The sequence below is a fragment of the Peromyscus californicus genome, unplaced genomic scaffold, assembly GCF_007827085.1.
Source record: "Peromyscus californicus insignis strain IS unplaced genomic scaffold, ASM782708v3 Scaffold_18__1_contigs__length_77618521, whole genome shotgun sequence".
NCBI lineage: Eukaryota > Metazoa > Chordata > Mammalia > Rodentia > Cricetidae > Peromyscus > Peromyscus californicus.
In genome coordinates, this window is record NW_026294480.1 from 75177194 (window position 1) to 75203839 (window position 26646).

General features: G+C 39.3%; 1 protein-coding gene across 12 annotated transcripts in view; it reads right to left on the reverse strand.

The window, feature by feature from the left end:
* Mctp1 (multiple C2 and transmembrane domain containing 1) overlaps window positions 1-26646 on the reverse strand; it is a 588499-nt gene that overhangs the window by 2085 nt on the left and 559768 nt on the right. For 9 of the 12 annotated variants that reach the window (XM_052743710.1, XM_052743708.1, XM_052743705.1 and 6 more), the window contains 3 exons: window positions 5993-6102; window positions 3182-3291; window positions 798-895 (listed from right to left, as the gene is read on the reverse strand). In XM_052743710.1, the coding sequence (XP_052599670.1) occupies window positions 798-895; window positions 3182-3291; window positions 5993-6102 (318 nt within the window). Of the gene's footprint in view, window positions 1-797; window positions 896-3181; window positions 3292-5992; window positions 6103-6143; window positions 7528-26646 lie in introns of those variants that run through there. The other 3 variants (XM_052743711.1, XM_052743709.1, XM_052743712.1) reach the window with 2 other exon arrangements.

Below are 26646 nucleotides of genomic sequence, written 5' to 3' on the forward strand. Positions count from 1 at the left end.
GCTGGTGCAGCAAACAGCAGGGGCTAGAGCCAGAGTCAGGGGAAATCCTGCCAGAAACTGCCTGAAGCCCCATGTGAACTTTGCTAATGGACTGTGACTGTTACTGACCGGAACACAATGCAAAGAAAGAAAATCTATCTCTATTTTTGAAGAGCTGGATAACGGTTCTTTGCAGTTTATTGTTTGTTAAATACAGTCTTAATCTTCCCCCAACCCATTGTTGTATACGAAATGAAAAACTCAACTGACTCTAATGTAAATTGTGATCACTAAAACCTACCCTCAATATTGTGATTAAAAACCTTTCTTATAACACTTTGAAATCAGTCTACTTATATGTGTTTAGCCAAAAGGATTTGTGAGGTATGCTACAGTATTTCAATTGTAAACTTTTTCTCCCTAATCTAAAATATACATTAACATGCATCTTTAAAATTTATTAAATTTATGCAATATGCACAAATAGTTTGTAACCACCGATTTTGCTTTCATCATCTACATTTAAACCAATGTTTTCTCTGCTTACAGCTTGACGATGTCTCTTCGCAAACTCATCTGTGCCTGGGGTACATTCTCCCCAAAAGCCACATGATGACTGACTTTCGATCACCTTTTCTCCATTCTTCATAGGTTTTTCTAGATTAATGTCTAGTTGACTAAATTCCTGCCAAAATCTGCAATGGGCTTTATTAACTTTACCAGGCTCTTCTATGACCTTTGACATTAAAGAGTTTAAAAATTAAAACCCAGTGTCAAACTACACCAAAGTAAGCACAATAATAATGAAATGTACATACCACTTGTACATCTGAAGGGACTCTGGAAAGGAAGTCAAGTAGTTCATTGTTATCAATTGCATATGGACTCCGAAGCTTTTTTGTAAATTTATTAATTCCTAAAAAAGTGACATTTCAAACATTATTGAGTTCATTATTGAGTGTGGAGTTAGGCAAAGCACATTTCTGGAGAAAGTATTATGGCGATTTGAACATCAACTGTGTGCTAACCCCTAACCTTGACCAGATGGCCTGATACACCACCTCCTTTCAACTTTCCCAGCTAAATTGCTGCTTGCTTTTTCTCTTTACGATTTACTAGCTTCTTTCCAGTAGGTGAGGGTTTAGGGAAAACAAAAGGGAACACCTAAAAGAGATGAAGAGTGTCTTGCCTTACCAAATTTTCAGTGTTGTGGTCCGAGATGATTTGCTTTCGTGTTTTAGTCATGATGAGTCTTGTCTGCCTACATTTCTAGGTTGAGAATGTTAGGTAATCTATTATTTTCCTCTTTTCCAAAGATATGTTTTAGGGGGCGGAGGTGCTTCTGTTACAAAGCCAGCTAAATGTTTAGAAGTCACATGACTTTGATGGTTGGTTGGTTGTTTAAGTTGAAATGAAAAATATTGCCATAAATTTTTGGGGAAAAGTATTCAGCTTTGCATCAAATCAACACACTGGTGCAAACTGAGGAACAGACCGGGGATCTTCGCTCGCAAAGGCGTTCCTGCAGAGTGAACTTCTGTCACCTGGGCTTGGTCTCTTTCCAGGCAGGGGAAACCTACAGATTGGGTTTCTTAACATTTCAGCAATCACCTACCACTAAAGTAATAGTTTTTGAACTTTTTCGTTTGATGAAGCAAGGCTCAAACATATCCTGTAAAATTATTTTTAAGACAGCTAGCCACTGAGGCCATACAGGTGACCCTAAAACCTCCATAACCAGATGTCTGCCTTAGGCTCCAGTTTCAGAAAAGCTGAGTGAGGAAGGTCAGTGGGGGGAGGGGTTCTTCACCATGGCAATAGTGGTTCAGCAAGTCTGACTCTGAGAAGGTGTGGTAATTCTCTGCCCTAAACTCTTCAATGAAATAGTGTCTGTATTGAATGTCAGAGGAATAAAGAAAACATTAGGGCTTAATAGACTAGAATATGGTTAAAAAAAAAAAGAAAGAAAATTAAAATGTCCTATCTTTTGAATAGGAAAAGTGGTGACTTAATCGAATCTCTATAAATGGTAGAAATTGGGAAAGGAAAATGTAATCACTACTTACTCTGCCCTCCATCTGGGTGCACGCTCCTCAGGCCTCTAGAGGACAGACTAGAGCAGTGAGTCCCCTGGGACTGGAGTCATAGGTGGTTTGTGAGCCATTGTGTGGGTGCTGGGAACCAAAACTGGGTCTTCTGCAAGATTGGTAAGTACTCTTAACTGCCATGCTCTCTCCAGCCCCCAAAACATGAATCTTAAAACTAATTTGGATGGAGACTGTTGTTCTTAATTCACTTTCTTCTAGTATATTTCTTTAAACAATTTGGGAGGCAAAAAAAACAACAAACCCTCTGTAATTCTGTCATTTGCAATGTAAGCATGTTTTCTTGAGGAAAGGCCAGTCTTTCATCCTTGCACTTTTTTTTAGTTTAGCAATCTTTGATGTATGTGTACATTGGTGAGAGGCAAATAGAAAATATTTCTATATGGTGGTGGATTATAAGGACTGAAGATTGGGTTTTCTAAACCAAAAATTTCACCAAGAAAGAAGAAACAGAAGGAAAATTAAGTTTTAGTTCTTCATATTGCTGAAACTTCCTCAATGGGTTCTAGGGTCAGAGGGACTGTTGGATGCATGTGGTAAAATGCATAAATATTAGGGGGAAATTGCCTTTAAAGTAAACTTTTCTGAAAGTGTTCTTACTCAGTGGGCTTTTTGGTTTTTTCCTAAGGCGCCTGTAAATGCTAGTAAGACTTTTCCTGAGTCCTAAAAGTGACCTTTTCAACGGGCAGCTAGTACCATGTTTACAGACACATCCACAAGATAAAATACCACAGCAAAAGGTATATTGTCCTGAACGTACCGCATGGCTTAAAGTGCCTCCAATGGCATTTAAGTGGTGAAAATAAATCAGTGATATCTAGACCAAGTTACACTTTGATACATGAAGAATCTGTACCAGTACATGTTTATGGTGTGATGGAGGAAGTGGTGCCAGCTGAGAAAAATGCATTTTACAGTTAGACCTAAATCTTTATGCCGTGTGATTGTTTAACTGACCTGTCTCTTTTCATCAAGGAATACCTACATGACCATAAATATCGAGAACTACTGATGATATAACTCACCTCTTAAAACAGTTTGTTCTTAGCTGCTAAAATGGGTGGGGAGTTTGTTGTTCTTTAAAAAGCTTTACTTACCCCAGACAAGAACAATGTATCTCAGTGGGATGAAGTACAGAATAACTGTGAACACACAGAGGGCTACAATGGCCAGCCAGCTTAAGAATGGGACAGTCCAGTTGAAAGTACTGAATGGAAAAGTAACAATCAGTAAAGTGAGCACTTAGCACTGCTCTAAACAATGGTTAAAGTGAATGTGGTTTTGACTAACAGTTGATTGTCAGAGGACATAGGTTAGTCACAATCGTTTCATTCATGAACACAGACCCAGCCCCACCATGTTGTCCCAGGGATTTCGTGGTCTAAAGTCATTGCACAACTTGGGTACCTCCCTATATAGTAAAAATATTTTTTTGTTATTTTCTGATACTAAAACTAGTACCCATCCTTGTTTATTTTTAAATTTTATACAATAGGGTGTCATCCTCCTAAAAACCTCCATATTCCCACACTGGGAATAGATGTGTGTGGTAATTGTCTGTAAGTGCAAATCTTGGAGCACTGTGTGAGCCTTGAATTTTAGAATTCCTTTTAGGAAGACTTGTTCTCTGTTCAGCTTTGTTTTAAATGGAACTAGAAATCAGGGAAGGAGGACAGGACAGTTAGCTTTATAAAATGTCACTTGCTGTCATTGCCCTTGCTCAGAAATGCCTGGGCATGAAGAAATAAAGTCTGTGCTGCCTGTGCTCCATGTACCTTGAGCACAGAAGAGCACGCTTTGTCATGCATCTGGGATAAGCTAGGAAAAGAGTCCAAATGGAGGAAGTAGACAAGAGCAGGAGAGCTGGTGGGTCTTCAGGTTACTGCGTAGCTACTGACTGGTAACAGGAAGGCCGGGTCCCAGAAGGTTGTAAGACAGCAGTGGACCCTGACTGGTTGCCTACCAAGCTAGTGAAGAGAGCTCAAAGCTAGCAGGTTCTGGTGTAAATGAAGCATTCGCATGTGTCAGCATACAGTATAACAATGCTCAGTAAAGATAGGCCCCAAATTTAGGGTTTCATGCTGTGCTCTAGTGCTAGGCAAAGGGGCAAGGGAGGGTTACTGCAAGAACAGAGGTGAAAGGAGAGAGAAGGATATGACTTAGTCTTTAGAATTGTGAGACAATTGCATAGAGATACATTTAGGGGTGAAAGGGGGTGGTTTTGTGTAGCACACAGAAAAGTTGAAACTCAGCACTGATGTATACATGGAAATGTATTAAATTAAAAATGTATACAAAATAAAATGCACTATCCTTTGCAACGTGAACAGTACCATATGATGACTCATACTTTTGATTTAAATAATTTGTTCTTTTTAAATTCTGTGTGTGTCCAAGGATCTAGGTCTGCATAATAAAATATTGGTCATGAATAATAAAGAGTAGATATGCAACTCGGAAAGTCCAGGCTTGTCCATCTGGAGAGCAGCCTTTCTTAACTAGTTAGTGGTAATTGTTATAGGCCAGTCATCAAATAGCTGGCTAGTGGGAGGCCTCAGGATATCTTGAACTAATTGTCAGTTACTATCAACACACTATTGCATTTTATATTAGTAACCAAGTACGGTAGCACATGACTGGTCCCAGCACTCCTTTGCTGTCTTTCTAGATCAGCTATGTCCTACAGTTATTGTATCTAATAGGAGACCCAAACTTGGATCAACCTGGTTGCTCTGTTTTTCAGTAACCCTTGGAGTCAGGCTTTTCAAAAAATAGATTTTGTTGAGACAAGTTCTCAATATGTAGCCAGGACAATCTCAAACTCACACTTTCTTGAGGTAGAGGCAGGAGGATCAGGAGTCCAAACTCATCCTTGGCTACATAGTAAATTCAAGGCCAGCCTGGGATACATGAGACACGCACTGTCCCAAAAGAAGCAATCAAACAAAATGTGTGAGTAAATAAAATTATTTAAAAGAAAATCATGTGAGATTAAGAATATGAATTCCAGCTGGGCAAAGTGGCCCCTGTCTTTAATCCCAGCACTGGGGAAACAGGCAAGTGGATCTCTGTGAGTTCCAAGCCAGTCAGAGCTACACAGTGAGAACCTGTCTCAGAAACAAAAATAAACACAAAAGACACGTACACACACAAAACAAAACCAGCCAAAGAAACCAACACAAATGGGGCTGGACCATTTACTCAGCGATGAAGGACATTTGTTTTAGCAGGGGAGCCAGTTTCAATTCTCAGCACCCATGATGACTCACAACCACCTGCAACTCCATCCAAGAGATCCAATGCCTCCTGGGACATCCATGGGCACCAGGCACACATGTGGTATACATACATACATACATGAAGGCACAATACTTAAATAAATCTAAAGAATACTTTTAATTAAGGAGAATTCTTTTATAATTGAAAAAATCTGATTTTTTTCTAAGTGATGAAATATGGCTTATTTCTTGATTAATATTAAACTTGGTGTATATATTTGATCCATACACATACACAAACACACACACACACATATACATATATTTAGACTCATACAGTATAGGTGTTTGATTACCGAAAATGTATTAGGTTAGATTATCTTTCTACCATGACTTCATATTCTTTTTAAGAACAAAGCATGGAAAAGTATGCTATAACACAGGACAGTGTTATTTCTTCAAAGTGACAATTATGACTTCTTTCCAACCAATATGTTCTAAAAGGCAAGAAATTGACAGAACCATCATAAAATCAAGGACTCACAAAAACAAAATAAATTATGAGGAAACTGAATAGTAGATCATCCAAGAGTGACTTGTGCCAGACAGAATGTGAGTTCTGTCAGCATCTCATTCTGAGTCAGAGTCTGTCCCATAAAAGGCCAGGGCTCACATGTCAGCACCACTCACTTCTTTATCCTTTCGCCAAAGGAAGCCACTTCATCTAGGATGTTCTGGACACTGACACAGACTTCTTGGATGGCATAGATTTTATTTATAAATCCTTTTTTTTCACCATCCTAAAATGCAATAAAAAAAGAAATTCTGAATGAGTAAAATATATTGGTTCTTGCTTGATTCTTTGGACTGTCCCTCTCTTGCATTTTTAACATTAAGTAAACTTCATCTCTATATTTATGCAAATGGATATTTGGAGCTCATGAAAATTTCAGGAAAAACGACAGGAGGAATATACCAGATGGCTGCAATTCAAGAAACATGAATTCTATTGCTCTTAAGCTGATGAACAGGAACACGGAGGTAGAGCTATGGGTGGTGTGTAGAAATGAGAAGAAGAATTGCCAAACCTGATGCAAGACCCTCTTGGCAAGTCCAGTCTCGCTCCTCTTCACCAACCCCCTCTCTTTGAGACATGATCTTATATAGTTCAGGTTCCCGGGAACTTATTGTGTAGCTGAGCATGACCTTGAACCCTTGATCCTCTTCTGCCCTCCTAAGTGCTAGGACTACAGGCATGTTCTATCACATCACACTCAGTTTTATATGGTACTGGAGATCAAACCCAGGGCTTTGTGCATGCTAGGCAAGCACTCTAGTAATTGAGCTACAGCCCAGCCTCAAACTCATTTTCTTGATCCCAGCACCTTATTTGGGTCTCTGCATATTTTCTTGAATTTTTTGTTGTTGTTGTTGTTTTCTGTTTTCTATTGAACCAAGGGCTTTGTAAAGAACCCTACCACTGACCTATATCCCTAGACTTGACCAAACAAGTAGTTCAATGGCAGAAAATACTGGGCACAAACAAGACTATCTGGGAAGAGTCACAACTGATTATAAAAAAAATGACTCAGCCTGGCAGGACAAAAAAACTTCTGACTACAGTACTGAGATGCATTAATTGGACACTCCTAGATCAGATACAACAATGCTCAGATAGTCTACAGTCACATATGCTGGTAGCCAGTTTTAACACTTCCTTTTTTTTGTACATACTTCAACTTGAATCTTAAGCGATTCTTGTATACCAACCAGGGAATGGGTGGGAGGAGATTAAGTATAAAGCACCCTGTGCATGGTGTGAACCTAGGAAAATGTGTATATTTTGTAATTTTAGACCCAGAGGAAGAAATAGTGGTGGCCTTTCACGATGGAATTCAGCTTAGTAGCCTGGCATCACAGACACTTGCCTAGGTTGTTTGGTGGAGACCATCCAACCCTGATTCCATGACTCCATTTCTCCATGCCAGCTTGAATGTCTATGGAAATATAGATCCAATTTCATTACTTTAACTTCTTTTGAACACTTGCATACTATGCCAGAACACTTGAGACCTCATGTGGCAGTTAGTAGCTTGCTGAAAGCAGCCAGGAAACTAGGATAATAATGTCATGTTGCACATTTACATACTGACTTTCATTTCAGAAGAGTCCAAACACTGCACTGTGAATACTTGGCCAGGGCTGGCGTCCTGCCACTCTGCCACCTAGAAACCAAGGACAAGTGAATCACAGGTGCAAGGCTTCTTCCAAGGACTACACAGTACTCTGGGATCAACGCCATACAGGCAATTTTATAACTAGATCACAACTGTGGATATCAATCAGTTTTTATTTTAAATTTAATTTCAATAAGAAAAATCTTTTACAATAGTCATCTAATGTCAAAAAAGATTTTAAGAGAGGTAAATGAGGGATACTCTAAACCCCAAAATATGGGAAATAATTAATGCCCATTATTCTCCATTGTATTCAAAAGTCATCCTCCGCTTCCATGGCAGATTGAGATGCATCACTTCTTATGATTTCTCCCTCTTCATTTTACCTAACAAAGAATTAATTTCACCCATGTAATCTTATGTAATTGTACATTTTAGAGAAAGCAAATATCCAGTGGCTCTTTCCAATTGTTTTCAAAACTGTAAAGTTGAGCTGACCCTTAGTGTTCTCTTCTAAGTACCAGCTAAATTCTTTTATGTCTATGAAGCAAAGTGTCCTTATAAATTATTTATTCTGTGTGTAGCAAAAGAAAAAACAAAACAAAAACAAAGCCCTGCAGGACTGGGGTATGTGTCGGTGGTAGATTGCATGCTTAAGATACACACATCCCTAAGTTCTATCTCCAGCACCAAAGAAAGAAAAAGAAGGAAGTTCAAGTGTGCTGTTTGTACAGTAAAAAGTCGACTGAGAACAAGGTTCCTGCTCAGGGGTGTGTTCGTTCACAACAACAGTAAAATGCTTTGGTATAACCTCAAAAATTATGAAAACATAAAAACATGTCTATATTATTATGTAGAATATTAAGGAGGTTGAATGTACAGATTTATTGCCATTTCAACCAAATCCTTATGTTTGGAGTAGACAGAAATGGAGAGAATTTGATAAAGTGTTTCTAAATTTGCTTGGAAGATAAATATGTAATTGATATCAAGACATTTCTATAAAAGGGAAAATGACAGAGCATTTTGTAGACCAGCTTCTTAATTAAAATGAGACACAGATATTGATAGAATGATGTATAATAAGGCATCATGCTGGGTGTGTGCTTGCAATCCCTGAACTCCAGCAGATTACCAGGAGTTCAAGTCCAGCCCTGGCTGCTTGAGATCTTGTCTCAAAAAGTAGGGTAGGGTTTCTTCATATAGAAGGGATTTGTAAATGAGCCTATAATACTTAGGGGAAATTATGCTAAACCCTACCTTAAATGAATCCTGAACTCTATTAAATAGTACAAGACTACATCAATATGTACGTCAAATAGCTCTAAATACATTCCAAACTAATCTTTAAAAGCTGAAAGCTATGAACGAGTTATTAAAGGACATTATAGATATTTACTTACATTGATAGGAAATAACTTTCTAAAAACAAGTACTAAAAAAGTAACCCACAGAGAAAAAACTTGATAGCAGTGATTTCATAAGTTAAAAACTATATCAAAAGTCACCATAAACTTAAAACTTTTAGGCTGGGCTACAGCCAGTGCTATAGTGTGTGCTAAGCATGTGTGAATCCCTGGCCTTGAGCTACAACACTACCAAAAAGAATTTTTAAAGGCTGAGAAAAAAATAGCAACAAATATTGCAAGTGATGGGATGATCTTCGCAATATGCTCACCCAATAAGCACCTGCAAATATTTCTGTTGCAGCTTTCTTTATAAATTAAAAAAAAAATCATTAACGCATTGGCTACAACTAGTCTGGAAATCAGAAAACATTCAGTTTTTAATGATGAAATGCTTATGATCATAATCTATTTCAAATAAGTGAAAAATGAATATGATACATAAATTCTAATTTTTTAAATAAAATTAACATTTTATATTTAGAAGCCCTCCCCCAATATTGAAGAAAGTTAAATGAATTACAGAACATGGTTTTACTTTGGCTTTTCTATATTTTGTACTTTAATAATCTTTAAGTAATTTTGAAAAAAAAGATGCAAATACGTGTTCACTGAGTACTTTAAAATGCTTCTCATATCCCTAATTCAGTCCTCATAGCCATCTTATAGTATTTTTTTCTCCATTGCCCATGAGAAACTAAGGCTCAGAGAGAACTGATGGGGCTTGAACTGGGGCTATAACTGGTAAACTTCAGTCTCTTCTCTCCAAAGCTTTTGTAGAAAGAGGGGGAAAAGGAAATATTTATTTGTATAACCCATAGCCTAGCCCTGAGTCTCACCATGCAGCTAAATTCTTCAGCAAGAAGATAAAGTCCAGAAATGTCATTCAAGGGTAGGAAGTGAAGATGTGTTAGGAATCACCAGGATTAATGTAAACAACATGCCCGCAGTACAGGATCTCCAGCAACAGGATGTGTCACTGAAGCCATTGAAAAGGGCAGCTTTGAATACTTTAAAAATTCAAATGCTGATGTATAATTTTGTGTATAGATTCCTAAAATGTGGCTCAGCTGACACAGTTGTTTTTGTTTTGCTAGTACTTTAAGCCCACTGCCACCCCCACACCCCGGCCTTCAGAGAGAAAGTAAGGTGGGCTTGCCGTAGGTTGGTAAAGTTTGGGGAAGCAAATGCATTGGGGTAAAATCTTTACTGCAAAGTCTCTTCCATCAGATTCTATATTCCTCTGCTGTGGTCTCCAGCCAACGAAGTAATTACTCTTTATATACAGTATATGACCCAAAACTGCAATGGGTAATGGAATTGCTCTATGTTGCATTCCAATATTTCACACTTTCCCCCTAATGTTCAATACTTTATTAGTAGGGAATAAATTGGAACATTTCTTTTATTGTCATTTTTTCTTTCTTTTATAAGCCAGTTTGGATGAAAGAAATACACAGAGTAGTTAATCATCCAAAGGCTCACTAGTGACATTGATTTTAAAAAATGATTAGTATTCCTTTCAACATGTAAAAAATGTTACCCATGGAAAACAGTTATAACTCTAAATCTGAGAACATGTGAGTTTTAAATTACATAACTTCTTCAGATTCTATGTAATTTTTAATGTTTGTTTATCAGGTTCAAATTGTACACAAAACATCAATTATTGTGAAACTTGAATCTTGATTCTCTAATATTTGCCTAGTTTACTATCACATGGTATAACAAAAAATTCACAAGATTCTTCCCAAAAGAGTAGCTACTTCTTAGCTTCGAGAATTTAAGAAAAACTGAAAGACCAGGTAAAGACTGACTGGTCACACTTACATATGGAGTGAATCCTGCTCATTGACTTTGCAAGCACAATGACAGATTGCCCTTCTTCCCATTTCACTGGTCTTGTTCCGGATGAGAACGAGACACCAACATGATAGGCATCAGGGATGTGAACTCCAGGTCTTACTCCTCATGTTGAACTACATCTTGTTCCAGTCATTAATGCATTTAGGGGTCTGCTACAGCGGTCATTGTCACCCTCACTGATGTCATAGAACGTAAGTCTGTTGAACACCTGTGCTGCGCTGATCACAGCAGATGTAGACTGTTTGTTCCAAATATTACTATTACAAAACTGACTGTATTTCACTTTCTAGACTTGACAAAGTGTCTGTCTTGAGTTGAAAAAGAGGCTGGGGTAAAGAAAAGAAAATAAAAAAGAAACGAAAGAGACAGGAGAGAGGAGGGATCTTATGACAGGATAGCAAATGTAAAACATTAACTCTGCCCGCAAACCAGGGCACAGGTCACACTGCTCCCTGAGGAAAGTACACAGATTTGAGAAACCATCACGAAAATCAGGTTTTCGTCAACTTTTGCTTCTCTTTCAAATTTTGCTGTATTGCCATGGCAAAGGGCCATTGAAAAGGTTGACAGTTGACAAGATATAACTAGTTTACTACAGAGCTCTTCTGTGGACGAGCATGGAATCCATGCATTTAGAATGTGTTTATGCTTTCTATGATTCATGTTCTATGCTAAGGACAATTTGGTCCCCCACTTTCCACAGATAATTCAATAAGATGGCATTCAGTTCTGTGCCTCTAACCTATGGAAACTATGTTGGATAGGACATAAAGATTGCTTAGGGACACACTAAGAAGGGATCAGATGTTTTCCCTCTGCCAACATTTCCTTCTTTTTCAGATATAGAAAACTGTATTTAAGCCCAAAATCCAGAATACTGAAATTTTCACAGAGAGCAGCTTGGCAACTCAAAGTCCCTTGGCGACTGAATCTTAGCTAGTGTCTTCCATGATTTCTATGACATCAGATCTTACCCAGGTTACTTGGCCTGAATCTTTCCCTGGTACTAGTCTTCAAGCACAGGCACTCTCCATTGAGACACTGAGGAGATCTCAGGCATAGTTAAGGTTTGGCGGGTGACTGGAGATAATACACATAAAGCTCCTAGCACAATCCTGGCAGAAATAAGCCATCTATAAATAACTAGTGTTAGTAGTACTATAAATTAAAAAATTAAGTAAAATTATTTTTATTCTTTTTGGCTTTTGTTAAAAAAATTGAATTATTAAAGTGAATTCCTGACTTCAGGAGACCTTTTTGTATACTTTTTTTCTGCTCCAGGTAACTTATTGCCTGCCTGTCAGATGCCATGTGAGAAAGTGATTCTTTGCAATGTTACATGGAGATCTTTTCCTCCCGTTCTAACTTGGATAGCCTTTGTCTTCTCTTTGGCTTTTGGCTTATTTTTTTACCCTTCCAGAATAAAGTTTTGTTCTTTGCTGCCATTGTTGCCTCTGATGCAAAGTAGCCTTAGACTTTTCAGTACAATTTGTAATAACACTGTTGTGAGTTTGCACGTGTTGTTAAAAATGATTGTAAAGCAATAATTTAGACAAGAATATCACTTGGGCTGGAAAATACAAAATAGATTTTTAGATCTCGGGCAGTACTCTGAGCTTTATGATGGACGCAAGGAGGGAGAGAAAGAAAAGCAAAGAGGATGGCAATAGAACAAAAAAATAAGGGAAAGGGAGAAAGGAAGAGAGGAAGAGGGAGGGAACAGGAGAGAGAGCGAGGACCTCAGAAGGCTGGGGTGTTGTGTGAGACTGGGAGAAAGATGCCTTCGATCAGAAGGGAAGTGACATCAGAGCAGAGCATGTTCTAATCATGAAACTTCCAATTAAAATATTTGTAGAAGTCTGCACATAAAATATTTACCTAATAAATGAGGAAAAAACTTAGAGAAAGTACACAACGGTGTAATACACCTGTTGTCAGGGAGCTTCCTGAAGCCAAACTTCTCCTGAGGAAGATGTAAACATCCCTAACCCTGATGATGGAAGAAAACACTTGAAAGTTCTTTAAGGACTGCATATCAACAGATATTCTTCTTGTTAGCAGGCAGGATGCACACCTTCCTATCTATAGAGACCTTCCATCTCAACTGGAATGGGCCTTTGTCCCCAAAGTCCTGCCTTCAAGACTTAGAATGAAAACAAAGGCCAAGGGTCTGTCTCCAGGCCAGCCTTGACAGGCACCAAATAACCAAGTGGGAAATCAGTTACAAAGGCTGCTTTTACACCTAAGTGCTGAGATAAGAATCTGTGTGCCCATGGGGTTTTCTATAAAGTCCAAATGAACAGATTGAGGGAAGGTTTTGATAATGTGAAAACCCAGGTACTACCTATCTTCAAAACTCTTTGAAAGAGAAAGGGGGTGGGGTAGGGAGAGAGTGACAGAGAGAGAGAAGTCGACAGACAAACAGACAGACAGACAGACAGAGACAGGGAGACAGAGGAATAGGTGCATCTCAAAGCACTCTTGCTTGCACATTGCCATTTTAAAGACAAGGCAGAGAGGGCTGGGAGATACAGTACATTGGTAGAGCACTTGCCTACAATGCCTGGGCCCTAGGTTCAAACCCCAGTACCTGCCTCCCCAAAAGTGAGGGAACAATGAATTCTCCTTAAATAGCAAGGTTCTACAGGTATGGACAGCCTTTGCCATTTACAGTAATTCGAAACTCTAAGAACTTTACTGTGAGGTAGAAACTGTCCTGTTCTTTTTAATAGTCCAGTGATGAAGACAGATTGTGCCTGAATCTAAATAGCAAATGCTGGCTAGATAATTTTTTCTTTAGTTTTTTTGAAATTGCTTGAGCATTTCATAAATGCAAGTACTCTATTTCAATCAAATATACCTCAATTCCCTCCCTGTGCAATCCTCTTCTATCTCCCCATCACTTTTCCCACCCAACCTCATGTGTTGCATCTCTTTCCTTTAAAACGCACTGGATCTACTTACTGCTGCCAGTATGACATGGACAGTGTCTCAGGGGCCACATTCTTGGAGAAAACTGACATGCCATCTACCAGAAGTCACCAGTGGCCAAAAGTTCCTCAACTAGGGGTGGTGCTTCATGAGTCTTTTCCGAATTCATGCTGAGATTTTGGGGTTGGGTTGACCATGGGCAGGTCTTGTGCATGCAATCACAACCACTGTGAGTCCATGTGAGGGCATTCAGAAAATACTTTCACTATAGTCATCCACTGTCTGTCAAGGTCCCTCCACCCCTTATCTGCAGTGATCCCTGAGGAGCTTTGGGAGTAGGGAGTGCGGTATAGTTCTCCCATTTAAGGATAAACACTCCACAGCCTCTTATTATCTATACATTGACCAGTTGTGGGTCTCTGTGTTAATCACCATCTACTGCAAAAGAAACTTCCCTGAGGATGGTGAAGGGATGCCCCAATTAGGTGTATAAAGATAAACACGGCCGGGCGGTGGTGGCGCACGCCTTTAATCCCAGCACTCGGGAGGCAGAGCCAGGCGGATCTCTGTGAGTTCAAGGCCAGCCTGGGCTACAGAGTGAGTTCCAGGAAAGGCGCAGCACTACACAGAGAAACCCTGTCTCGAGAAACCAAAAAAAAAATAAATAAATAAATAAAAAAATAAAGATAAACACTTCAGCAGCAGTTAAGTACTACATCTATTTAGCAGAATACTAGCAGTGGATTCTTCCCTAGGGCCTATAACCTGCCCCATGAACAGTGCTAGGCATGCGCCTCATCTTTTGGAGCAGGTCTTAAACACAACCAGACGGTGGTTAGTTGCTCCCATAACAGTCATGTGACTACTGCACCAATGGGCATATCTTGCTGGGCCACTTACTGCTGTTAACTTCCAGGGTTCTCTTGGGCATGACAGGTAATTACTTTCTCCCAGTACATGAAGAGCACCTTCCAGCACTGGGAAAGTGGCTGAAGTTCTTGTATCCTACCTACTAACAAAAGGTATGAATGTATGTTTGTATAGGAAAAAAACTCTTTAGATATGAGTCGTCTCCTTTTCAAATGTGTGTAGAATTTCGGATGTAGAACTAAGAGGGCAACTGCATCTTTATCATCTAGATGTCCATAATCTAATTAAAAGATAGCTAGATTCTGAGTAATTGGCTCTTACTAAGTGTGGTTCAAATGCCACCGCCATCATTATCTTAGCTATAGGATCTACAAAAAAAAAAAAAATCACTGACTTCATCTGTAAAATTCAGATAATAATGGGACATAATTTGTGATTATTATTTTATAATCTAATTAGTTAATTTATTTGAAGCACTTACCTTAAACATCTGGAACACAGCCAAGGTATTTAGCAAATATTAGTCAGTAATATTACTAACAGTTTGAAGAGACTGCAAAGGGAATACTACAGAATTGAATGTGGGGCTGGAGAGAAGGCTCGGGGTAAGAGCACTTGCCCCACAAGCTTGAGGACCCACATAAAAAGCTGGCCATGGCTGCACATGCCCATGCCCCTACCTGTGTTAGGCAGAGGGGGCAGGGCTGGGGCTTGCTGACGGCCAGCCTAACTGCAGGTTCAGTGAGAGAGCCTGTCTCGAGGGAATAAGGTGGTGAGTGCCAGAGCAGGATACAAAAGTCCTGCTCTGGCATACAACACACACACACACACACACACACACACACACACACACACACACACACACACACACACAGAAACAATATGCGTTAAAGCTTTTATAAAATTTTCATAACGAGAACACTGTTTTCTCTGGCGTTTGTGTCTTACCGGCTTCCTTCTATCCTTACCATAGTCACTCAAGGCTAACAACAGAAGCATTCCCATTCTCTGCTCACAGAGGGTGAAGAGCTGTTGCTCACTGTCTTACCACAGTCTTTGGTGCTTCCAGCTCTATTTGTTCTCACCTGAGATTTGGGGTTTGAAAAATGGCATCTGAATGGGAATCTCATCTGTTTACAATATTTCTCACCTGCTGAAAGTTGTATGCCCTCCACAGGCCAGTGGCCATTCTCACGCAAGACACACACCATTTATCATGGGTATCACATGATTTTATCTGTCAGTGCTAATGCAAGTCAGACATTGCAGTAGAGCCAGTAATTTGTTCAACAAGCCTAGTGGCTGAATTAGGAACAGAATTATTTCTTCTTGCACAGTATAAGCTCTGTTACCAATCTACTTCATATCATTTTTGTTTGTTTTGTTTCAGTTATGTGCTGCTAGGAATGGAACTAAGGCTTCATGCTTGTTCAGCAGGAAGTCGCCCACGGGCTAGAGCACCAGCCCTTTATCACAGTTTTTGGCAAGGATTTCCCTTTCAATAGGGAGAGAGGGAGATACATATACATACATAATACACAGAGAGACATATACATACACATGTACACAGAGATAGATACATACATATATATATATATATATATATATATATATACACATACAAAGAGACAGACACAAGATGTTGGACATTTTTTACAATAGATAAAAGTAAATGAAAATAATCATATTTTTAAGGCTTTATAACTTTTAAAGCATTTGAACTTCATCTTCCCACTTAAGATGGCAAGGGCAAGTGTCTGTCCCATTTTACAGATAAGGAAATTGAAGGTGAGAGAAGCTAGGATTTCGCTATTGAAAATAACTTCTAGCAATGTCTCATGATTCAAACTGGGATTCTTTCAGTCCCTGTTAAAAAGCCATGATCACATATGGTATTTTTTACTACATTGTTTGACATCTTTAAACTTGGCTCTTCCCTAAAACTAATCTTAAGTTATAATCAAATTAAGTGAGAAAGGAATCATGTTAGTGTTGTAAAAACAATGCTCTTTGTGACATCTCCAAGCATAAGTCAGAATTACTTTGTAAAATCTGGAGGCTATTTTTTTTTTTACAAATATTTTACAAGACAAACATATACCTTTTTGAAAAAGCACATCTGTTATAAATTACTCCCTTAAAAAAAGAGAGTGGGTTACCATCCTGATTCCCACCTGAGCTTAAAAGATATTTGTTGACATGTTCTAAGGCCAGCATAGACAAAACAGCACAGGAAAGGGGGTGGGTGGGGCAGCGAGCAGGACCAGGGCTTGGCTTGGCCTAAACCAATCCCACGTGCTCCATGGACTATTAGCTGCTTTTTATTTCCTGCACCAAAGATCCATAGTAAAAATAACGTGGGGTAAAGAAAAGCTGCGCTTAATTATTTTCCCCCAACAAGACGCTGCATTAGCAAAGAGAACATATAAGCCACCTTCAGCAAACCAAGGTCCTTAATAGATCATTTTCCAAACACTACTGGTATTTCCTTTCCAAACAAAGATGGACTGTGACTGGAATCAATTTTATCATTTGTACGATTACAATTGCCAAGTTTCTGGAAATAATTGTCATTTAAATACTGCATAGTATTTTTTGTGTAATGCCAACAACAGCTTTATTGCTATTTCATTTCCATGATTTTTATTTTGGTGTGTTTTCAGTGTTCTGAGAATATGATGTCTATGGGTAGGGAAAATCTTTAGAAAAAAACAGGAAAGAGGCAATGTTGAAGAAGTTTTAGTGGCCTCATCTGAATCCACTAAACAGGGGAAATTAACATCAGTGAATAGCGATTCCCCCCACCTGTTGAGGGCTTAGGGCCTTTCTTCTTCAATTCTGTACAATCAGCATTAATGGCATAATGTGGAAAGCCAGGAACAGACTGAGAATTCTCAAGTTCATGGGGCTCCCCGGTGATAGGCTGCAAAACAGAAACCACACTAGTGTGCAGATGAAGAGCTTGGAGAGCCAAGGGCGAGCTAGTCCATCTTTCTCTACTGATACCATGTGTAGCACATACCTGAATAACAGCCAGAGCTTGATAGGTTGTGCTCATACATGGGGCAGGCATACTCCCCGAACCTCTCCTTACGGCAGAATAAATCATGAGAACTGGCTCATTCTGAGCTTGGAATCCACGAGAACAATGAAGGCTCACTTTGTTCCCCTAGTGGCAACATTTTTGTTTTCTCACCTGTGTAAATAATGGTCTTTTAATTAATTGGGGGTGGCTTTCAGTTAGCTAAGGATAGAGTGAGTGGGAAAAGACAAAATAACATGAGAATCAATTTGAAAAAGTATTTCAAATTCTCCCACATGGAGAGCTATTGGTTTAAGAGTATAAAGTATATAGTAAGAAAAAAAGAGTATATAATATATCCTTTAGGAATTATTGTGGCTTAAAATCAGGTATCCCCAACAATTTCATGTGCTGAAGGCTTGATCCTCAGCTGATGGGTCCAACATTGAAAGGTGACTCCATCATGAAGTCTGTCATAATTTGATGACATTTGGAATAGATGGTAAGAGGCAGTTCCTGGTTAGAAGAATGGTAACCTGCCCATAGAGTCTGTCTCTATTCCTGTCTCTGTGTCTATTTCTTCTTTCTCCCTCTCTCCTTCCTTCCTCACTGGCGTGAGGGTATGAGCAACTCTGTTTCACACACCCTTCTGCTATGGTTTTTCTGCCTTATACTGGCTGGGAAACAACGGAGGCAGCTGATCACAGACTAAAACCACTGACCCATGAGCCAAAATAAACCTTTCCTCCTTTGGATCAGGTGCTCGCCACAGTGATAAAAACTATAGCACAGAAATGGTAGTTTATGTATCTGTTTTTAAAATTAAAGTGGTTCGAATATGGATTGAAGCTATAATGTGTTTTCCTGAGCCTGTCCTGACCAGGCAGATGGGTGTTGTAAACTTGAATCCTATTACTGTGTAGACTTCTGTAAGTTACATACGCTCTCAGATACTGTTTCTTTATCATTAGCAATGTCCATCACATTAGTGCTGACTATTAAATTGGGTATAAAGTAACTGGTACATTAGTAGATACTGTATAAATGTTGATTTCCTTCTACCCTCTAAATTGCCTTCCCAACCAGTAAGGTTTTCCTACTTCTTTCTCTGTTTTCTTTATCCTTTTCCTCTTTTTCTAGGAATTTGTATGAGAGCCCTGTTTATTGTTCACTTGATTCACATCACTTCTCCACTGGGAATTTAAATGAGGAATGGCTACAAAGGAGAAGGAGAAACTGAGGATCACGGGAAACAGAGGATTTTACTAGTGTAGGATAATACTGTGAGACAGAGGTGATGTCAGCATTTGAGATTATGGAGGGACCTGCCTGGTGGACAGCCGAACAACAGGAGACCCAGCTACCTGATCACTATTAAAAAAGTGTGATATGGAGCAACAGCATGAGAAATATGTGGAAGGGGTCCCTCACTTCTCCTTCCTTCTTTCTAGTCTCCCAGTAGCTCCCATTTACCAATACCTAAACACGCAGATGGTAGAAGAGTTGTAAGGGTCATCCTGGAAGCAGACAGCACACACCACAAAGCTCAAATTGCCAGGGATCATGGGGAGATCAGGAAGCAGTGTCTGCAACATGTACAAGGTGCAAAGCAGCTCCTCTGGCTGGGCTGCAAGGAAATGTGGGTATGGTGGTCAGCTTAGAAAGATGTCATGGAAGTAGATATGCTACACAGAGGACCTCGGGAGCCAGAACTCTTCAGGGATTTTATATATGCTGTGATACATTAGAGTGTTTCAACCAGAAGAATTACATAATCTAAGAGCTGTCATTTTTTAAACATTCACTTAGGCAGAATATATTAGAAAAGAGAAACCAGCCAGTCTTTCAGGGGTCTGCAGATTGATGATAGTTACGAGCAGAGTATACAGATTCAAAATTTAAAATAGACATGCTACTACCTGGAAGGTAGGAAAACAAATCTAAGAGTTACCTATGTGTTTTTTTGTTTTTGTTTTTGTTTTTGTTTTGTCCTGGGCAACTGGAGAAAAAAAGCCAGATTTTATTAAGTCAAGGTAGAGCTGAGAAAGATTGTAGTTGGGAGAAGAACAGATGAAGAGTTGTACTTGGATCATGAAACAATTGTAAGGTATCTGTTGGACAGTCAGGATTTGATACTATGTTGAAGGCTATGTGTCAGAACAGGAGGTATAGTTCTGAGAGTCCTTGCTATTTACGAACCAGCATTACAGGAATGGATGGAGAGAGCTAGGACACAGAACCCTGGGGCCCAACAGGACTTATCCTGTTAAGTCTAAGGGAAGATACCAAAAAAGAAGACCAGGGATTGGGAGAAAAATTAGGAAACACCATGAGAGTGAAAAGAAAGGGAGCAACTCAAGAGAAGGAAGGGTAGCCTTTCGAAAAGTGCCAGTAGATCTGGCAAGCAGACGCTGTGATCTTAGCAAGAGTAATTCCATTTCAGTGGCAGGGATGGAAGCTTTGGATTAGCGAACGTGTGAGAGCGCAAAGCAGATACACTCACTGTAGACACCTCCCAGAAAGCCTCACCGTGAAGAGTTGCCAAGAAATGAGGAGAGAGTTCGAGAGTATGTATGTGGAGTACACATAGGTTTTCTTCTTTTTTGTTTTTCAAGATAAGAAGTGGTAAAACCTGATGAGAATATATTACATAAACTGCGCTTGCCTAGCATGTGGAAGACCCTGGGATCCACTGATTTGTCTGTCTCTCTGTTTAAAATAGAGGAAGGTACTGGAGCCTATTATAATCATGATGTCCATTTTAATCAAACTTTTTGAGATTCATATCATATTAAGTTTTGCAAAGGGCTACCTAGAGCACATTTATGTGAGGTTGGAATGATCTAGCATAGAGAAGAAAGTGTGTAACAGAAGAGAGACACAACCTGTAACTTCCATGTGTTTGCAAAGGGGTGGGATAACGGGAGAAGCAAGGTTGCATTTTGCTTAGTGACCAAGTGGGAAGGGAAGGAAATGGAGCTCATAAGTAGGCCTTAGCTTTAATGACAGGAAGATACCAAGATTTGGAAATTCTAGTTGCTTCTATTTATCTCAGTAATATGGGAGGGGGAAAGTCATTAAGAGGACATAAGCTGGTCTAGAAGTCACTGCAGAAAGCAGTGGCCTGAGACTGTTCACTGGGGAATTCCATATTCCTTCTCAGGGTATTCATAGGGTCAGGAAAGTGATTTATAGCAACACTGCATTGCCCTAGTCACTATTGATTTTGTATTTTAGTGTCCTCTGATGCCATAATAACATTAGTTTTATTCATCCTACCTCACCAGTCTGTCATTTAAACAATGTTTCATAAAGCTTAAAAAGTATCACATGCTTTATTGCTAAAACTCTAAATCAGTGTTGGATTCAATAGACAAGGAGTTGCTACCACATGAAAGGCGAAGCCCTTTCTCCAGGAAGAGTTCCCATCTCCTCCTGCTCTGCCCCAGCCATCCAGAGGCATCCTCACCAAATATCCAGCAGATGTCACATAAAAACAAGAAAATCAAGCTCTGTGGTTTTCCCTTTCTTAACAATGTTTGCTCTTTATTCCTGGCTCTTTCGATTTCTAAGGAGAACAAAGCTATTCCTAACTAATTGAATAAATAATCTAGAGCTTCGGCACAGGCGACTTTAAGTTGCTTCACGATGCTTGTGGAAATCAGTCTCTAATGTAAGAGAAGAGCCCACTGGATTCATATTGGGTCTGAGAATTAAGTTGCTGTTGCTGTGAAGGGCCTTTGTAGACTTCTCAAACAAGTCACAAAGGATGGGGAAGATGACTGTGGTCTAACCTCAAGTAACTAGGTTTAGTAAAGTGTATTTCCTTGCTGTAGCTCTTTAAACAAACATCTCTCAGCAGTGTGTACTGTGAGCCTTGTATTCTAGTCTTGCTTGTGCAGTGGATCCTAGCATTCAATCAAGAATATAGACTTCTTCTGGAGGGGTTGGAAAGGTGACAGAGAAGGCCCTACTTCAGAGGCTGGGGTTGGGCCACCCAGTGTAGTATTTTCTAGTTCTGTGGGGGAAATGGGTAGTGGAGACACACCTCCTGAGGAAGGAGGGAGAGAATAACACTGAGGGATAGGAAAAATGGAGGCATAAATCATACTAAAGATGTTTGAAAAAGCCACAGGGGGTCATATGATTTTATGTTAACTAAGAGAGAAAGACAGAAACAGTGAATTAATTTAATTAAAGTTACTCCATTTGGAGTGACAATGATCCTCCAGAAAAATCATTGACTATCTATCAAAAACCCCAGTATTGGACCTGGGAAACCTCCCAAACTATTTGTCTTGGGAATCCAAGAGCACTCCAAGCAATATGGGTTATTGTTATTGGCCTGGGATGCCTCCAGAACTTGAAGGTAAGATCTGATTGCTGAAGACACCGCACACTTTGGAGGCAGGACGTGGAGGAATCCAGCTGGAATTAACACAGAACTCCACTCCCATGGTATTGGAAGGAGAAATGGAAGTCAAGGGAGGCCAGCAGTTAACAGTCCTAGCTAGCTGTAATGCCTACAAACCACAACAATGACCAGAACGGCAAGATATTGTAAAAGGTGCAATTGCAGCACTTACATTTTGGGTGCAACCAACTGCCAACTAATTGAACTTCCGGCCTGTTCAGTGGGAGGGAATTCATATCTGACACTGTAAACCGCCACTTAGCCAACTACCTGTGGCTGCAAAAGCCACAGAACCTTGAGAAGCACCTACTACCGCACCTACTACTTTCCCAAACCAGCATACTTTCTAACTGAATTTTAAAGCTTTATATTCACAGATAAGTATCTCTCACCACTCATCAAAACAGCTTCATTTTGCAGTACACAGAGGCCATTACATAAATCTACAACTGCTCAAAACACAGAGAACGACTGACCAATGGTTCAGTGGATTCATTTACAACACAACCACTATGCCTAAGGCTTAGGGAACATCATAGAGTAGGGGAAAAGATGAAAGAGTCAGAGGACCAGAACATCTGCTTCAAGACAGTATAGAGGACATAATGGACAGGTGGATAGGGAAGAGGGAATAAGTATGATCCAAATACATTGTATAAAACTCTCAAAGAATAAAAAAAAATAAAGTATTTTCCTCCTGTCATTATTTAGCATGTAAGCATCAAATTAGCATGTCTCTGAATTATAATAAATGTTAGGATGTTTAGTTTTGTAACTTGCTGTTTGACAGGCTAGGGATATGATTTAGTCAGAATAGTGCTTATCTCCAATGCAGGAGGCCTTGAGTTTGGTCACCAGAATCAAGTAATTCAGGCATGCCAGTAATCCTAGCACTCAGTAGGTAGAGGCAGGGGAATGAAAGTCCAAGGTCATCCCTTGCTACACATCTAGTTACAGGCCAGACTGGATACATGAGATGTTGGCCAAAATAAAATGAAATAATAAAATTTGCCAGGCAGTGGTGGTGCATGCCTTTAATCCCAGCAAGTAGGAGGCAGAGACAGGCATATCTCTCTGAGTCTGAGGCAAGCCTGGTTATAGAGTGAGTTCCAGGACAGCCAGGGCTACACAGAAAAACCCTAATGTGGTATGTCCTTTTGTACAATTAGAATGAGTTGCTTTTATTGGTTGATGAATAAAGTTGCTTTGGTCTGTGGCAGGGCAGAATGTAGCTGGGTGAGAAAGCCAAACTGAACACAGAGAGAAAAAAGGGTGGAGGTAAGAAAGATGCCATCCATCCACCCAAGGAGCAACATGCCAGCAGACCGGTAACACCACGACCATGTGACAATACTTAGATTAATAGATATGGGTTAATTTAAATGTAAAAGCTAGTCAGTAATAAGCCTGGGCATTTATAATTAATATAAGCCTCTAAATGATTATTTAAAAGTGGCTGCTGGATGGGGCAGGACAGAGAAAAGCCTCTGGTTACATTTGGTGCCCAACCAACATGGGGCAGAAATTTCCACATAAGACCTGAGAAAGCTTTAAAAAAAAGGTGGGGGGAGGTTTAGAACACATAAATGGAGCCAAAAGCAGCTTCTTAGTTGTGTCTCTCGTGCTGGCCTCGGTACAGAGATGTCATGGCATTTGGGCTTGAGCACAGCATGGTGGATTCCTACCTCACTGTGATACACAGAGGCGTCTCCAAGCTGTACAGTGTGCTGTGTGTCAGATTCAGCTTTTACTCATATAGACAAAAAAGGTTTGTGGGCCAGCTACCTGGTGAAAGCATGGACCCTAGAGTTGGGGGGTGGGTAAGCGTGATTCTCCTGGGTACCTCCACCATGTTGGGAAGCCAAACAGGGCAGAGCCAGCAGTCAAAGCTTCCACTTTGCTCTTAGCCATACCCACTTAGCAGTTTAAAGCAGCAATCAGAAAAAGATTACAGACATACAATAAAGACAGACTCAGACAAAAGAAACTTCTAAACGGGTCACAGTATGTTTAAAAAATGTACATAGGCTGGAGAAAGGGAGAGCAAAAATGATAGAGATAGTCATAGATTAAAAGAATCATGTAAAGAGAATAAAATGAGGTCTGGGAAAAAGGAATGGAGTAATAAAAAAATTATAATAATCCATGTAAGGATGGAAAATACACAGAGAGTCTGGATTATGTATGTTATTATATTTTCTTTGAATTTTTTGACTGTGAATGAGCTAACTGCAGAGAGACATCTGATTGTGGGTGCTGCTAAGCTAAACCAACATATATATTTTAAAGGTATCATGACTTTGAAATTTGGGTCTAAGGATATAGTGTTTGGAAAAGGTTCATTTTTGTTTCCACAGAATATGAGAACATATGGATTGTTTCCAGGTTAATATGGTTTGATCAAGAAAGACTCCCTGAAAGGTCTTCGATGGAAACAAAGGCCCAGGTGATCCAACATACACAATGGCTTCAAAGCAACTGGCTGATCTGGACCAATCACACAAAATACCCCAGTCAGGACTTGACCATAATTCTAAATTTTCTCAGGATCCCCATAAGATTACCAGCACCCCCAATCAGCAGGAAGTAGTATAGAAAACTGTGCCCAAATTTCCAAAATGTTGTTTATGAATGTTTGTTTTCATTTAAAGGGCATTGGTTATAAATGGTTAATGGTCATAGTCAATCTCTTTCTAAAGAAAAACAGGGGGATGTGACATAGAAATGATGAAAAAAAGGTAGATTGTTGAATCTACTTTAATCCAAAAAACAACTGTTAATCTCAAAATACATTGGTATGAATTTTGGTTTATTGATACAAATTTAAGGTCAATTTTGTTATACTATATGTATATTTCTACTCTTGTTTAAGGTATTGTGTTTATGGAGATCATTTAAAATTGTAATGTATAGTTAAGAAATACAAATTAATAGTCATCTATAATAGTCAAATTTATAGTCATGTTAGATTATCTACATATGCAGAGATATGTTTCAGATGGATAAGTAATCTTAAAACACTTCAAAGACCTACAGAATATGGCATTTAAAATGTTTTAAGAACTTAGACTTTTCTGGACAATGAGATGTGTCTGTTCCTGACTGCACCAATTACTTCAAGAGGAGGATGATGGGCATCAAAGAAGACCCTTATAGCCTATAGTTTGCTGTCAATGTGGCAAAGCTAGTTATTTGGGCAAAAGACTGCTCTTGCCCAGACTGCTTGACAATATGCTGTATAAATTGAACATACAGGACCCACAGGAAAATGACTGCTGAACTTAGCAAAACAAGTTGGGACCGTCCTTCAGGGTTCCTGCTTCATGAAAGAATCTGCTAGACATCTCATAGGACACAGAAGGATGCAACTGACAAATTTTGCCAAAATAGGCAGGACAGTCCTTCAAATTTCCTGCTTCACCGAGAAATTTGCCAGATACTCCCTGCCTGTAGGCTGAAGATGGATGCCCTCCAAAGTAACAGAAGAACTCTGGGTGACTGTCCAGGCAGCCAGATGTCTCTGTCATTTCTAGAATTTTGGAAGTTGCTTACAATGCACTTTCTGTTTACTCAGATAATATTATATCCTTCTGAGGTATTTGATGGAATTGAAGACTAGATAGTTATAATTATAGTTTTCCTTAGCTATGATAAAAGGTAAATTAGATGTGAAACTTTAGACTCACAAACATAGTAGAGTATTTTTTTTAATTTTGCCAAATATAAATAGACTAAATATTTTAACTGTAATTCTTACCTGATACCTGTTTTGTTATATGCAATTTACAATGTTAAAGTTAAGACCTTCCTTTTTAATTAGACAGAAAAGGGGAAACTATGTGGGATGTTCTTCTGTATGCTGTAAACATGTGTTGCTTTTATTGGTTGATGAATAAAGCTGCTTTGGCCTATGGTAGGGCAGAATATAGCTAGGCAGGAAAGCCAAACTGAACACAGGGAGAAAGATGGGCAGAGTCAAGAGAAATACCATCCATCTGCCCAAGGAGCAACATGTCAGCAGACTGGTAATGCCACGGCTACGTGGCAATACTTAGATGAATAGAAATGAGTTAATTTAAATGTAAAAGCTAGTTAGTAATAAGCCTGAGCCATCGGCCAAGCATTTAACTAATATAAGTCTCTGAGTGATTATTTAAAAGTGGCTGCTGGATAGGGCAGGACAGAGAAAAGCCTCTGGTTACAAAACCCTGTCTTGAAAAGCAAAACCAACCAACAAATAAAAAAAGTAGTTTTCTCTAGACAGAACTACAGCTGGGGAACAAACACAGTGTTATAAATTGACATTTTTTATTTATTCCATTAAGCCAAATATCAAGATTATTATTCTAATTTCTGCAATATTTTATTCTTTTTGTGTACGTGTATGTTCCTCTGTGTGTGTATGTGTACGTGCACATGCATGTAGATGGCCAAGGAGACAAGAAGAGGGTGCCAGATCCCCTGGAGCTAGGTTATAGGAAGTTCTGAGCCACTTGCCATGGGTGTTGAGAACTGAACTCAGGTCCTCTGACAGAGTGGCAAGCACTCTTAACCACCATACCATCTCCAGCCCTTGCATTTTACTTTCTATTTCTCTCACTGAGAGTCATTTAAATGTTTTTCATTGGTAATTGGACATATTTCTTTTAACTTAGCAG